The following is a 17,049-nucleotide window of genomic DNA, read 5'->3' as shown; positions in this document are numbered from 1 at the left end:
GGTGTGGTAGTGGTGAGTATTGCTCACCTTTGGGTGAGCACGCACACTACAGGTGAGTAGACAGGGGAACCCCTGCACGGCTCTGACGTCACTCAGGGGCTGCGTGAAGCTGGGAGCCTCGCTCGGGTCACGTGGCACGAACGGCGGCGGGCGCCACTCCCAGCCTGCAACCACAACCACCGCAACCACCATCGCAACCATCGTCATAGCAACCATCGTCATAGCAACCATCGTCATAGCAACCACCGCAACCACCGCAACCACCATCGCAACCACCGCAACCATCACAACCACCGCAACCACCGCAACCACCACCGCAACCATCGTCATAGCAACCATCGTCATAGCAACCATCGTCATCGCAACCACCACAACCACCGTCATAGCAACCATCGCAACCACCGCAACCATCGTCATAGCAACCATCGCAACCACCGCAACCATTGCAACCACCGCAACCATCGCAACCATCACAACCATCGTCATAGCAACCATCGCAACCACCGCAACCATCGTCATAGCAACCATCGCAACCACCGCAACCATTGCAACCATCACAACCATCGTCATAGCAACCATCGTCATAGCAACCATCGTCATAGCAACCATCGCAACCATCGTCATAGCAACCATCGCAACCACCGCAACCATTGCAACCACCGCAACCATCGCAACCATCACAACCATCGTCATAGCAACCATCGCAACCACCGCAACCATCGTCATAGCAACCATCGCAACCACCGCAACCATTGCAACCATCACAACCATCGTCATAGCAACCATCGCAACCACCGCAACCATCGTCATAGCAACCATCGCAACCACCGCAACCATCGCAACCACCGCAACCATCGCAACCACCGCAACCATCGCAACCATCACAACCATCGTCATAGCAACCATCGCAACCACCGCAACCATCGTCATAGCAACCATCGCAACCACCGCAACCATCGCAACCATCACAACCATCGTCATAGCAACCATCGCAACCACCGCAACCACCGCAACCATCGTCATAGCAACCATCGCAACCACCGCAACCATCGTCATAGCAACCATCGCAACCACCGCAACCATCACAACCATCACAACCATCGTCATAGCAACCATCGCAACCATCACAACCATCACAACCATCGTCATAGCAACCATCGCAACCACCGCAACCATCACAACCATCGTCATAGCAACCATCGCAACCACCGCAACCATCGCAACCACCGCAACCATCGCAACCACCGCAACCATCGCAACCATCACAACCATCGTCATAGCAACCATCGCAACCACCGCAACCACCGCAACCATCGTCATAGCAACCATCGCAACCACCGCAACCATCGCAACCATCACAACCATCGTCATAGCAACCATCGCAACCACCGCAACCACCGCAACCATCGTCATAGCAACCATCGCAACCACCGCAACCATCGTCATAGCAACCATCGCAACCACCGCAACCATCACAACCATCACAACCATCGTCATAGCAACCATCGCAACCATCACAACCATCACAACCATCGTCATAGCAACCATCGCAACCACCGCAACCATCACAACCATCGTCATAGCAACCATCGCAACCACCGCAACCATCGCAACCACCGCAACCATCGCAACCACCGCAACCATCGCAACCATCACAACCATCGTCATAGCAACCATCGCAACCACCGCAACCACCGCAACCATCGTCATAGCAACCATCGCAACCACCACAACCATCGCAACCATCACAACCATCGTCATAGCAACCATCGCAACCACCGCAACCACCGCAACCATCGTCATAGCAACCATCGCAACCACCGCAACCATCGTCATAGCAACCATCGCAACCACCGCAACCATCACAACCATCACAACCATCGTCATAGCAACTATCGCAACCATCACAACCATCACAACCACCGTCATCGCAACCATTGCAACCACCGCAACCACCGCAACCATCGTCATCGCAACCATCACAACCACCATCACAACCACCGCAACCACCGCAACCACCATCACAACCACCGCAACCATCGTCATCGCAACCACCATCACAACCACCATCACAACCACCGCAACCACCATCACAACCACCATCACAACCACCGCAACCACCATCACAACCACCATCACAACCACCACCGCAACCACCATCACAACCACCATCACAACCACCGCAACCACCATCACAACCACCATCACAACCACCATCACAACCACCGCAACCACCATCACAACCACCGCAACCACCACAACCACCATCACAACCACCGCAACCACCATCACAACCACCGCAACCATCGTCATCGCAACCACCATCACAACCACCATCGCAACCACCGCAACCACCATCACAACCACCGCAACCACCGCAACCACCATCACAACCACCATCACAACCACCATCACAACCACCGCAACCACCATCACAACCACCGCAACCATCGTCATCGCAACCAACGCAACCACCACAACAACCACCACCACAGCCACAACCACCACCACAACCACCACTACAACCACCACTACAACCACCACAGCAACAACAACCACCACAGCCACCACCACAACCACCAAAAAAACAACCACCGCCACCACAACCACCACAACCACCACAGCCACAACCACCACAACCACGACCACAACCACCACAAAAACAACCACCGCCACCACAACCACCACAACCACCACCGCAACAACCACCACCACAACCACCACCACAACCACCACAACCACCACCACAACAACCACCACCACAACCACCACCACAACAACCACCACAACCACCACAACCACAACCACCACAACCACCACAACCACCACCGCAACAACCACCGCAACAACCACCACCACAACCACCACAGCCACCACCGCAACAACCACCAACACAACCACCACAACCACCACAACAACCACCACCACAACCACCACAACCACCACCGCAACAACCACCGCAACAACCACCACCACAACCACCACAGCCACCACCGCAACAACCACCAACACAACCACCACAACCACCACAACCACAACCACCACAACCACCACAACCACCACCGCAACAACCACCGCAACAACCACCACCACAACCACCACAGCCACCACCGCAACAACCACCAACACAACCACCACAACCACCACAACAACCACCACCACCACGCAATCCGCTAGGGGGTGACGTTGGTGGTGGTGATGCCCTTTGTAGGAGTACGAGTGAGTGGGTGAGTGAGTGGGTGAGTGAGTGAGTGGGTGAGTGAGTGAGTGGGTGAGTGAGTGGGTGAGTGGGTGAGTGAGTGAGTGAGTGGGTGAGTGGGTGAGTGAGTGAGTGAGTGGGTGAGTGAGTGGGTGGGTGAGTGAGTGAGTGAGTGGGTGAGTGAGTGGGTGAGTGACTGAGTGAGTGGGTGAGTGAGTGAGTGAGTGGGTGAGTGACTGAGTGAGTGTGTGAGTGAGTGTGTGAGTGAGTGGGTGAGTGAGTGGGTGAGTGAGTGAGTGGGTGAGTGAGTGGGTGGGTGAGTGAGTGAGTGGGTGAGTGAGTGAGTGAGTGGGTGAGTGACTGAGTGAGTGAGTGGGTGAGTGAGTGAGTGAGTGGGTGAGTGAGTGGGTGAGTGAGTGGGTGAGTGAGTGAGTGGGTGAGTGAGTGGGTGAGTGGGTGAGTGAGTGAGTGAGTGGGTGAGTGGGTGAGTGAGTGAGTGAGTGGGTGAGTGAGTGGGTGGGTGAGTGAGTGAGTGAGTGGGTGAGTGAGTGGGTGAGTGGGTGAGTGACTGAGTGAGTGAGTGGGTGAGTGAGTGGGTGGGTGAGTGAGTGGGTGAGTGAGTGAGTGGGTGAGTGAGTGGGTGAATGAGTGGGTGAGTGAGTGAGTGAGTGGGTGAGGGAGTGGGTGAGTAAGTGAGTGAGTGGATGAGTGAGTGAGTGGGTGAGTGAGTGAGTGAGTGGGTGAGTGACTGAGTGAGTGTGTGAGTGAGTGGGTGAGTGAGTGGGTGAGTGAGTGAGTGGGTGAGTGAGTGGGTGGGTGAGTGAGTGGGTGAGTGAGTGAGTGAGTGGGTGAGTGACTGAGTGAGTGAGTGAGTGGGTGAGTGAGTGGGTGAATGAGTGGGTTAGTGAGTGGGTGAGTGGGTGAGTGGGTGAGTGAGTGGGTGAGTGAGTGAGTGTTTGAGTGAGTGAATGAGTGAGTGGGTGAGTGAGTAGGTGAGTGAGTGAGTGGGTGAGTGAGTGGGTGAGTGAGTGAGTGAGTGGGTGAGTGAGTGAATGAGTCCGCGAGTGAGTGAGTGGGTGAGTGAGTGAATGAGTGAGTGAGTGGGTGAGTGAGTGAGCGAGTGAATGAGCGAGTGAGTGAGTGAGTGAGTGGTGGACTCACCAGGCTTGGGGATGAGGGTGGACTGTGGGGTGACTCCTGCCATGAGGCTTGACCCACAGTCGTTGTGAGCGAACACGCGGAAATTGTAGAAGTTGCCCACCACCAGGCCCGAGATGGTGGACGAGCAACGGTGGACGTGGGCCACAGCCTTGAACCACTCCTGCTCCACCACCACCACCACCACCACAACAACCACCACAACAACCACCACAGGAACCACCACTACCACCACAACAATCAACAACCATCAACAACAACCACCACTACCACAACAACAACCACCACGACCACAACCGCCTTGAACCACTCCTGCTCCACCACCACCACCACCACAACAACCATCAACAACAACCATCACAACAACCACCACAGGAACCACCACTACCACCACAACAATCAACAACAACCACAACCGCCTTGAACCACTCCTGCTCCACCACCACCACCACAACAACCATCAACAACAACCACCACAACAACCACCACAGGAACCACCACTACCACCACAACAATCAACAACAACCACAACCGCCTTGAACCATTCCTCCACCACCACCACCACCACCACAACAATCAACAACAACCACCACAACAACCACCACTACCACAACAACCATCAACAACAACCACCACAACAACCACCACTACCACCACAACAATCAACAACAACCACAACCGCCTTGAACCATTCCTGCACCACAACCACCACAACCACAACAACCACCACCACCACGACAATGTGTCTCCGTGTCTCCCCGTGTCTCCCCGTGTCTCCACGTGTCTCCCCGTGTATCTCCGTGTCTCCCCGTGTCTCCACGTGTCTCCCCGTGTCTCCCCGTGTCTCCCCGTGAGTCTCCGTGTCTCCACGTGTCTCCCCATGTATCTCTGTGTCTCCCCGTGTCTCCCCGTGTCTCCCCGTGTCTCCCCGTGTGTCTCCGTGTCTCCACGTGTCTCCCCGTGTATCTCTGTGTCTCCCCGTGTCTCCCCGTGTCTCCCCGTGTGTCTCCGTGTCTCCGTGTCTCCCCGTGTCTCCGCGTGTCTCCACGTGTCTTCCCGTGTCTCTCCGTGTCTCTCTGTATCTCCCCGTGTCTCTCCGTGTCTCTGCCTGTCTCCCCGTGTCTCTATCTCCCCGTGTCTCTATCTCCCCGTGTCTCTCCGTGTCTCCCCGTGTCTCCCCGTGTCTCTCTGTGTCGCCCCGTGTGTCTGCGTGTCTCCCTGTGTCTCCCCGTGTCTCTCTGTGTCTCCCCGTGTCTCTCCGTGTCTCCCCGTGTCTCCCCGTGTCTCTCTGTGTCTCCCCGTGTGTCTGCGTGTCTCTCTGTGTCTCCCCGTGTCTCTCCGTGTCTCCCCGTGTCTCCCTGTGTCTCCCCGTGTCTCTCTGTATCTCCCCGTGTCTCTGCGTGTCTCCACGTGTCTCCCCGTGTCTCTCTGTATCTCCCCGTGTCTCCCCGTGTCTCTCTGTATCTCCCCGTGTCTCCACGTGTCTCCCCATGTCTCTCTGTGTCTCCCCGTGTCTCTCCGTGTCTCTCCGTGTGTCTGCTTGTCTCCCTGTGTCTCCCCGTGTCTCTCTGTGTCTCTCTGTGTCTCCCCGTGTCTCTCTGTGTCTCTCTGTGTCTCTCTGTGTCTCTCCGTGTCTCCACGTCTCCCCGTGTCTCCACATCTCCCCGTGTCTCCATGTCTCTCCACGTCTCCCCGTGTCTCTCCGTGTCTCCGTGTCTCTCTGTGCCTCCCCGTGTCTCTCTGTATCTCCCCGTGTCTCTCTGCATCTCCCCGTGTCTCTTCGTGTCTCCCCGTGTCTCCCCGTGTCTCTCTGTGTCTCCACGTCTCCCCGTGTCTCCACGTCTCCCCGTGTCTCTCTGTATCTCCCCGTGTCTCTGCGTGTCTCCCCGTGTCTCTCTGTGTCTCCCCGTGTCTCTCCGTGTCTATCCGTGTCTCCCCGTGTCTCACTGTATCTCCAGGTGTCTCTCTGTATCTCCCCGTGTCTCTCCGTGTTTCTCCCTGTCTCCCCGTGTCTCTCTGTATCTCCCCGTGTCTCCCCGTGTCTCCATGTCTCCCCGTGTCTCTCTGTATCTCCCCGTTTCTCTGCGTGTCTCCCCGTGTCTCCCCGTGTCTCTCCGTGTCTCTCCGTGTCTCCCCGTGTCTCACTGTATCTCCCCGTGTCTCTCTGTATCTCCCCGTGTCTACCCGTGTCTCCACGTATCCTTGTGTCTCTCTGTATCTCCCCGTGTCTCCCCGTGTCTCTCTGTGTCTCCCCGTGTCTCTCCGTGTCTCTCCGTGTCTCCCCGTGTCTACCCGTGTCTCCACGTATCCTTGTGTCTCTCTGTATCTCCCCGTGTCTCGCCGTGTCTCTGCCTGTCTCCCCGTGTCTCTCTCTATCTCCCCGTGTCTCTCCATGTCTCCCCGTGTCTCTCCGTGTCTCCCCGTGTCTCTGCGTGTCTCCCCGTGTCTCCCTGTGTCTCTCTGTATCTCCCCGTGTCTCTGCGTGTCTCCCCGCGTCTCCCCGTGTCTCTCCGTGTCTCCCCGTGTCTCACTGTATCTCCCCGTGTCTCTCCGTGTCTCCCCGTGTCTCTCTGTGTCTCTCCGTGTCTCTCCGTGTCTCTCCGTGTCTCCACGTCTCCCCGTGTCTCCACATCTCCCCGTGTCTCTCCGTGTCTCCCCGTGTCTCTCTGTGTCTCTCTGTGTCTCTCCGTGTCTCTCCGTGTCTCTCCGTGTCTCCACGTCTCCCCGTGTCTCCACATCTCCCCGTGTCTCTCCATGTCTCCCCGTGTCTCCCCGTGTCTCTCCGTGACTCTCTGTATCTCCCCGTGTCTCTCCGTGTCTCTCCGTGTCTCCACGTCTCCCCGTGTCTCCGTGCATGTCTCTCCATGTCTCCGCGTGACCCCGTGTCTTCGTGCGTGTCTCTCCGTGTCTCTCCGTGTCTCTCTGTGTCTCTCCGTGTCTCTCTGTGTCTCCACGTCTCCCCGTGTCTCCACATCTTTCCATGTCTCTCCATGTCTCCCCGTGTCTCCCCGTGTCTCTCCGTGTCTCTCCGTGTCTCTCTGTATCTCCCCGTGTCTCTCCATGTCTCCACATCTCCCCGTGTCTCTCCGTGTCTCTCTGTGTCTCCACGTCTCCCCGTGTCTCTCCACGTCTCTCCGTGTCTCCCCGTATCTCTCCATGTCTCCTTGTGTCTGTCTGTGTCTCCATGTCTCTCTATGTCTCTCTGTCTCCCCGTGTCTCACCCCGTGTCTCTCCCTGTGTCTCTCCGTGTCTCTCCCCGTGTCCTCGTGTCTCCGTGTGTCTCCGTGTGTCTCCGTGTCTCGCCATGGACTTGGTGTCCTGCTTGTCTATGCTGTACCCCGTGATGTCCGTGTCTCCGTGTGTCTCCGTGTGTCTCCGTGTGTCTCACCCCGTGTCTCCGTGTGTCTCCGTGTGTCTCTGTGTGTCTCCGTGTGTCTCCGTGTGTCTCACCCCGTGCCTCTAGTGTGTCTCCGTGTGTCTCCGTGTGTCTCTGTGTGTCTCTGTGTGTCTCCGTGTGTCTCACCCCGTGTCTCTGTGTGTCTCTAGTGTGTCTCCGTGTGTCTCCGTGTGTCTCTGTGTGTCTCTGTGTGTCTCCGTGTGTCTCCATGTGTCTCCTTGTGTCTCTAGTGTGTCTACTTGTGTCTCACCCCGTGTCTCCGTGTGTCTCCGTGTGTCTCCGTGTCTCTGTTTGTCTCCGTGTGTCTCACCATGCACTTGGTGTCCTGTTTGTCTACGCTGTACCCCATGATGTCCGTGTTGCCGGTGTCTCTGTGTGTCTCCGTGTGTCTCCGTGTGTCTCCGTGTGTCTCTGTGTGTCTCCGTGTCTCCGTGTGTCTCCGTGTGTCTCCGTGTGTCTCTGTGTGTCTCCGTGTGTCTCCGTGTGTCTCACCATGGACTTGGTGTCCTGTTTGTCTACGCTATACCCCGTGTCTCCGTGTGTCTCTGTATGTCTCCGTGTGTCTCCGTGTGTCTCTGTGTGTCTCTGTGTGTGTCCGTGTGTCTCTGTGTGTCTCCGTGTCTCCGTGTGTCTCTGTGTGTCTCTGTGTGTCTCCGTGTGTCTCCGTGTCTCACCTCGTGTCTCTACCCGTGTCTCACCCCGTGTCTCCGTGTGTCTCCGTGTGTCTCCGTGTGTCTCTGTGTGTCTCCGTGTGTCTCCACGTGTCTCTGTGTGTCTCCGTGTGTCTCCGTGTGTCTCCGCACCCCGTGTCTCTGTGTGTCTCCGTGATCTCCGTGTCTCTGTGTGTCTCCGTGTGTCTCTGTGTGTCTCTGTGTGTCTCCGTGTGTCTCTGTGTGTCTCCGTGTTGCCAGTGTCTCTGTGTGTCTCCGTGTCTCCGTGTCTCACCATGGACTTGGTGTCCTGTTTGTCTACGCTGTACCCCGTGATGTCCGTGTTGCCCGTGTCTCTGTGTGTCTCCGTGTCTCTGTGTGTCTCCTTGTGTCTCCGTGTGTCTCTGTGTGTCTCCGTGTGTCTCCGTGTGTCTCACCATAGACTTGGTGTCCTGTTTGTCTACGCTGTACCCCGTGATGTCCGTGTTGCCCGTGTCTCTGTGTGTCTCTGTGTGTCTCCGTGTCTCACCCCGTGTCTCTACCCGTGTCTCACCCCGTGTCTCCGTGTGTCTCTGTGTGTCTCCGTGTGTCTCATCATAGACTTGGTGTCCTGTTTGTCTACGCTGTACCCCGTGATGTCCGTGTTGCCCGTGTCTCCGTGTGTCTCCGTGTGTCTCTGTGTGTCTCCGTGTGTCTCCGTGTGTCTCTGTGTGTCTCCGTGTGTCTCCGTGTCTCACCATAGACTTGGTGTCCTGTTTGTCTACGCTGTACCCCGTGATGTCCGTGTTGCCCGTGTCTCTGTGTGTCTCCGTGTGTCTCAGTGTCTCCGTGTGTCTCCGTGTGTCTCCGTGTGTCTCACCATAGACTTGGTGTCCTGTTTGTCTACGCTGTACCCCGTGATGTCCGTGTTGCCCGTGTCTCTGTGTGTCTCCGTGTGTCTCTGTGTCTCACCATAGACTTGGTGTCCTGTTTGTCTACGCTGTACCCCGTGATGTCCGAGTTGCCCGTGTCTCTGTGTGTCTCCGTGTGTCTCTGTGTCTCACCATAGACTTGGTGTCCTGTTTGTCTACGCTGTACCCCGTGATGTCCGAGTTGCCCGTGTCTCTGTGTGTCTCCGTGTGTCTCTGTGTCTCACCATAGACTTGGTGTCCTGTTTGTCTACGCTGTACCCCGTGATGTCCGAGTTGCCCGTGTCTCTGTGTGTCTCCGTGTGTCTCTGTATCTCACCATAGACTTGGTGTCCTGTTTGTCTACGCTGTACCCCGTGATGTCCGAGTTGCCCGTGTCTCTGTGTGTCTCCGTGTGTCTCCGTGTGTCTCACCATAGACTTGGTGTCCTGTTTGTCTACGCTGTACCCCGTGATGTCCGAGTTGCCCGTGTCTCTGTGTGTCTCCGTGTGTCTCCGTGTGTCTCACCATAGACTTGGTGTCCTGTTTGTCTACGCTGTACCCCGTGATGTCCGAGTTGCCCGTGTCTCTGTGTGTCTCCGTGTGTCTCTGTGTCTCACCATAGACTTGGTGTCCTGTTTGTCTACGCTGTACCCCGTGATGTCCGAGTTGCCCGTGTCTCTGTGTGTCTCCGTGTGTCTCTGTGTCTCACCATAGACTTGGTGTCCTGTTTGTCTACGCTGTACCCCGTGATGTCCGAGTTGCCCGTGTCTCTGTGTGTCTCCGTGTGTCTCCGTGTATCTCACCATAGACTTGGTGTCCTGTTTGTCTACGCTGTACCCCGTGATGTCCGTGTTGCCCGTGTCTCTGTGTGTCTCCGTGTGTCTCTGTGTCTCACCATAGACTTGGTGTCCTGTTTGTCTACGCTGTACCCCGTGATGTCCGTGTTGCCCGTGTCTCTGTGTGTCTCCGTGTGTCTCAGTGTCTCCGTGTGTCTCCGTGTGTCTCCGTGTGTCTCACCATAGACTTGGTGTCCTGTTTGTCTACGCTGTACCCCGTGATGTCCGTGTTGCCCGTGTCTCTGTGTGTCTCCGTGTGTCTCACCATAGATTTGGTGTCCTGTTTGTCTACGCTGTACCCCGTGATGTCCGTGTTGCCCGTGTCTCTGTGTGTCTCCGTGTGTCTCAGTGTCTCCGTGTGTCTCCGTGTATCTCACCATAGACTTGGTGTCCTGTTTGTCTACGCTGTACCCCGTGATGTCCGAGTTGCCCGTGTCTCTGTGTGTCTCCGTGTGTCTCCGTGTATCTCACCATAGACTTGGTGTCCTGTTTGTCTACGCTGTACCCCGTGATGTCCGAGTTGCCCGTGTCTCTGTGTGTCTCCGTGTGTCTCAGTGTCTCCGTGTGTCTCCGTGTGTCTCCGTGTGTCTCACCATAGACTTGGTGTCCTGTTTGTCTACGCTGTACCCCGTGATGTCCGTGTTGCCCGTGTCTCTGTGTGTCTCCGTGTGTCTCAGTGTCTCCGTGTGTCTCCGTGTGTCTCCGTGTGTCTCACCATAGACTTGGTGTCCTGTTTGTCTACGCTGTACCCCGTGATGTCCGAGTTGCCCGTGTCTCTGTGTGTCTCCGTGTGTCTCCGTGTGTCTCACCATAGACTTGGTGTCCTGTTTGTCTACGCTGTACCCCGTGATGTCCGAGTTGCCCGTGTCTCTGTGTGTCTCCGTGTGTCTCTGTGTCTCACCATAGACTTGGTGTCCTGTTTGTCTACGCTGTACCCCGTGATGTCCGAGTTGCCCGTGTCTCTGGGCTTGTCCCAGCGCAGGGAAACCGAACAGCCCGAGACCTCCAGCACCTCCACACGGACAGGCGGGCCGGGCCGGTCTGGGACACGCGGAGACACGCGGAGACACGTGGAGACACGTGGAGACACGTGGAGACACGCGGAGACACAGTGGAGACACGCGGCTACACGTGGAGACACGCGGCGACACCCGGTGACACACTAGAGACACACTAGAGACACACTAGAGACACGCTAGAGACACACTAGAGACACACGGAGACAACACTAGAGACACGTGGAGACACACGGAGAAAGACGGAGACACGCGGAGACACACTAGAGACACGTGGAGACACACGGAGACAACACTAGAGACACGTGGAGACACACGGAGACACGCAGAGACACACTAGCGACACGCGGAGACACACGGAGACACACGGAGACACGTGGAGACACACTAGAGACACACTAGAGACACGCGGAGACACACTAGAGACACACTAGAGACACACTAGAGACACACTAGAGACACACTAGAGACACGCGGAGACACACTAGAGACACACGGAGACACACTAGAGACACACTAGAGACACACTAGAGACACACTAGAGACACGTGGAGACACACTAGAGACACACTAGAGACACACTAGAGACACACTAGAGACACACTAGAGACACACTAGAGACACACTAGAGACACACGGAGACACACTAGAGACACACTAGAGACACGTGGAGACACGTGGAGACACGTGGAGACACACTAGAGACAAGCTAGAGACACACTAGAGACACACTAGAGACACACTAGAGACACACTAGAGACACGTGGAGACAGGTGGAGACACACTAGAGACACACTAGAGACACACTAGAGACACACTAGAGACACACTAGAGACACGTGGAGACACGTGGAGACACACTAGAGACACACTAGAGACACGTGGAGACACACTAGAGACACACTAGAGACACGTGGAGACACACTAGAGACACGCTAGAGACACGTGGAGACACACTAGAGACACACTAGAGACACACTAGAGACACACTAGAGACACACTAGAGACACACTAGAGACACACGGAGACACACTAGAGACAGGAAGAGACACACTAGAGACACGTGGAGACACACTAGAGACACACTAGAGACACACTAAAGACACACTAGAGACACACTAGAGACACGTGGAGACACACTAGAGACACGTGGAGACACACTAGAGACACACTAGAGACAGGAAGAGACACACTAGAGACACACTAGAGACACACTAGAGACACACTAGAGACACACTAGAGACACACTAGCGACACACTAGAGACACACTAGAGACACACTAGAGACACACTAGAGACACACGGAGACACACTAGAGACAGGAAGAGACACACTAGAGACACACTAGAGACACACTAGAGACACACTAGAGACACACTAGCGACACACTAGAGACACACTAGAGACACACGGAGACACACTAGAGACAGGAAGAGACACACTAGAGACACACTAGAGACACACTAGAGACACACTAGAGACACACTAGAGACACGTGGAGACACACTAGAGACACACTAGAGACACACTAGAGACACACTAGAGACACACGGAGACACACTAGAGACACACGGAGACACACTAGAGACACGCTAGAGACACACTAGAGACACACTAGAGACACACTAGAGACACACTAGAGACACACGGAGACACACTAGAGACACACGGAGACACACTAGAGACACGTGGAGACACACGGAGACACACTAGAGACACACTAGAGACACACTAGAGACACACTAGAGACACACTAGAGACACGTGGAGACACGTGGAGACACACTAGAGACACACTAGAGACACGTGGAGACACACGGAGACACGCGGAGACACACGGAGACACACGGAGACACGTGGAGACACACTAGAGACACACTAGAGACACGTGGAGACACACGGAGACACGCGGAGACACACGGAGACACACGGAGACACGTGGAGACACACTAGAGACACACTAGAGACACGCGGAGACACACTAGAGACACACTAGAGACACGTGGAGACACACAGAGACACACTAGAGACACACTAGAGACACACTAGAGACACACTAGAGACACACTAGAGACACACTAGAGACACACTAGAGACACACTAGAGACACGTGGAGACACGTGGAGACACACTAGAGACACACTAGAGACACGTGGAGACACACGGAGACACGCGGAGACACACGGAGACACACGGAGACACGTGGAGACACACTAGAGACACACTAGAGACACGTGGAGACACACTAGAGACACACTAGAGACACACTAGAGACACACTAGAGACACGCGGAGACACACGGAGACACACTAGAGACACGCTAGAGACACACTAGAGACACACTAGAGACACACTAGAGACACACTAGAGACACACTAGAGACACACTAGAGACAGGAAGAGACACACTAGAGACACACTAGAGACACACTAGAGACACACTAGAGACACACTAGAGACACACTAGAGATACACTAGAGACACGTGGAGACACGTGGAGACACACTAGAGACACACTAGAGACACACTAGAGACACACTAGAGACACACTAGAGACACACTAGAGACACACTAGAGACACACTAGAGACACACTAGAGACACGTGGAGACACGTGGAGACACACTAGAGACACACTAGAGACACACTAGAGACACACTAGAGACACACTAGAGACACGTGGAGACACACTAGAGACACGTGGAGACACACTAGAGACACACTAGAGACACACTAGAGACACACTAGAGACACACTAGAGACACCCTAGAGACACGTGGAGACACACTAGAGACACACTAGAGACACACGGAGACACGTGGAGACACACTAAAGACACACTAGAGACACACTAGAGACACACTAGAGACACGCTAGAGACACACTAGAGACACACTAGAGACACACTAGAGACACACGGAGACACGTGGAGACACACTAGAGACACACTAGAGACACACTAGAGACACACTAGAGACACACTAGAGACACGTGGAGACACGCGGAGACACACGGAGACACACTAGAGACACACTAGAGACACGCTAGAGACACACTAGAGACACACTAGAGACACACTAGAGACACACTAGAGACACGTGGAGACACGTGGAGACACACTAGAGACACACTAGAGACACACGGAGACACGTGGAGACACACTAGAGACACACTAGAGACACACGGAGACACGTGGAGACACACTAGAGACACACTAGAGACACACTAGAGACACGCTGAGACACACTAGAGACACACTAGAGACACACTAGAGACACACTAGAGACACGTGGAGACACGCGGAAACACGTGGAGACACACTAGAGACACACTAGAGACACACTAAAGACACACTAGAGACACGTGGAGACACGTGGAGACACACTAGAGACACACTAGAGACACGCTGAGACACGTGGAGACACGCTGAGACACACTAGAGACACACTAGAGACACACTAGAGACACGTGGAGACACGCTGAGACACACTAGAGACACACTAGAGACACACTAGAGACACACGGAGACACGTGGAGACACACTAAAGACACACTAGAGACACACTAGAGACACGTGGAGACACACTAGAGACACACTAGAGACACACTAGAGACACACTAGAGACACGTGGAGACACACTAGAGACACACTAGAGATACACTAGAGACACACTAGAGACACACTAGAGACACACTAGAGACACGCTAGAGACACACGGAGACAACACTAGAGACAACACTAGAGACACGTGGAGACACACGGAGAAAGACGGAGACACGCGGAGACACACTAGAGACACGTGGAGACACACGGAGAAAGACGGAGACACGCGGAGACACACTAGAGACACGTGGAGACACACGGAGACAACACTAGAGACACGTGGAGACACACGGAGACACGCGGAGACACACTAGCGACACGCGGAGACACACGGAGACACACGGAGACACGTGGAGACACACTAGAGACACACTAGAGACACGCGGAGACACACTAGAGACACACTAGAGACACAGTAGAGACACGTGGAGACACACTAGAGACACACTAGAGACACACTAGAGACACACTAGAGACACACTAGAGACACACTAGAGACACACAGAGACACACTAGAGGCACGTGGAGACACACTAGAGACACACTAGAGACACACTAGAGACACACTAGAGACACACTAGAGACACGCGGAAACACGTGGAGACACACTAGAGACACACTAGAGACACGTGGAGACACACTAGAGACACACTAGAGACACACTAGAGACACACTAGAGACACGCGGAAACACGTGGAGACACACTAGAGACACACTAGAGACACGCGGAGACACACTAGAGACACACTAGAGACACACTAGAGACACGTGGAGACACACGGAGACACGTGGAGACACACTAGAGACACACTAGAGACACGCTAGAGACACACTAGAGACACGTGGAGACACGCTGAGACACACTAGAGACACGCGGAGACACACGGAGACACGCGGAAACACGTGGAGACACACTAGAGACACACTAGAGACACGTGGAGACACGTGGAGACACAATAGAGACACACTAGAGATACGTGGAGACACACGGAGACACACTAGAGACACACACTAGAGACACGTGCAGACACACTAGAGACACACTAGAGACACACTAGAGATACACACTAGAGACACACTAGAGACACACTAGAGACACGTGGAGACAGGTGGAGACACACTAGAGACACACTAGAGACACACTAGAGACACGTGGAGACAGGTGGAGACACACTAGAGACACACTAGAGACACACTAGAGACACATGGAGACACGGAGACACGTGGAGACACGCGAGACACACGGAGACACACAAGAGACACGGTGTCTCCTTTTCTCCCCTTGTTTCCATGTGTCTCCCCCGTGTCTCCCCCGTGTCTCCCTCGTGTCTCCCCGTATCTCCCCCGTGTCTCCCCCGTGTCTCTCCCTAGATCTCCCACGTGTCTCTCTCTAGATCTCCCCCGTGTCTCCCCGTGTCTCCCTAGATCTCCCACGTGTCTCTCCCTAGATCTCCCCCGTGTCTCCCCCGTGTCTCCCCCGTGTCTCTCCCAAGATCTCCCCCGTGTCTCCCCCGTGTCTCCCGCGTGTCTCCCGCGTGTCTCCCTAGATCTCCCACGTGTCTCTCCCTAGATCTCCCCCGTGTCTCCCCCGTGTCTCCCCCCAGAGTGTCCCCCCGTGTCTCCTCACCTATGACCTGCACGCGTAAGTCCACGACGTCCACCAGGCTGTCAATCTCCACGCGCAGCTGGTACAGCCCTGAGTCGCCACGGCTAGCCGAGCGGACAAACAGGATGGTGTCCGTGTCTCCAGAGCGACAGCTGACCTGGAGACACGGGGGGGGGGGGGGGGAGACGCGGGGGGAGAGACACGGGGGGTGAGACACGGGGGGAGAGACACGGGGGGAGAGACACGGGGGGAGAGACACGGGGGGAGAGACACGGGGGGAGAGACACGGGGGGAGAGACACGGGGGGAGAGACACGGGGGGTGAGAGACGGGGGGTGAGACACGGGGGGAGAGGCACGGGGGGTGAAACACGGGGGGAGAGACACGGGGGGAGAGACACGGGGGGAGAGACACGGGGGGAGAGACACGGGGGGAGAGACACGGGGGGTGAGACACGGGGGGAGAGACACGGGGGGAGAGACACGGGGGGAGAGACACGGGGGGAGAGACACGGGGGGAGAGACACGGGGGGAGAGACACGGGGGGAGAGACACGGGGGGAGAGACACGGGGGGAGAGAGACGGGGGGAGAGACACGGGGGGAGAGACACGGGGGGAGAGACACGGGGGGAGAGACACGGGGGGAGAGACACGGGGGGAGAGACACGGGGGGAGAGACACGGGGGGAGAGACACGGGG

The 17,049-nt window shown here is 55.6% G+C and overlaps 1 protein-coding gene across 8 annotated transcripts in view; it reads right to left on the bottom strand.

Moving 5' to 3' along the window:
* LOC116958713 (myosin-binding protein C, cardiac-type-like) overlaps window positions 1-17,049 on the bottom strand; it is a 141,048-nt gene that overhangs the window by 18,491 nt on the left and 105,508 nt on the right. For all 8 annotated transcript variants that reach the window (XM_032981443.2, XM_032981440.2, XM_076058857.1 and 5 more), the window contains 4 exons: window positions 16,374-16,509; window positions 11,032-11,171; window positions 4,361-4,520; window positions 28-164 (listed from right to left, as the gene is read on the bottom strand). In XM_032981443.2, the coding sequence (XP_032837334.1) occupies window positions 28-164; window positions 4,361-4,520; window positions 11,032-11,171; window positions 16,374-16,509 (573 nt within the window). The remainder of the gene's footprint in view (window positions 1-27; window positions 165-4,360; window positions 4,521-11,031; window positions 11,172-16,373; window positions 16,510-17,049) is intronic.

This window comes from Petromyzon marinus (assembly GCF_048934315.1).
Source record: "Petromyzon marinus isolate PM22_M1 ecotype Great Lakes invasive population chromosome 80 unlocalized genomic scaffold, UKy_Petmar_22M1.pri1.0 chr80_unloc.1, whole genome shotgun sequence".
NCBI classification, from domain to species: domain Eukaryota; kingdom Metazoa; phylum Chordata; class Hyperoartia; order Petromyzontiformes; family Petromyzontidae; genus Petromyzon; species Petromyzon marinus.
Note: the sequence above shows the minus strand (reverse complement) of the source record. Positions and strands in the feature narration are given on the sequence as shown.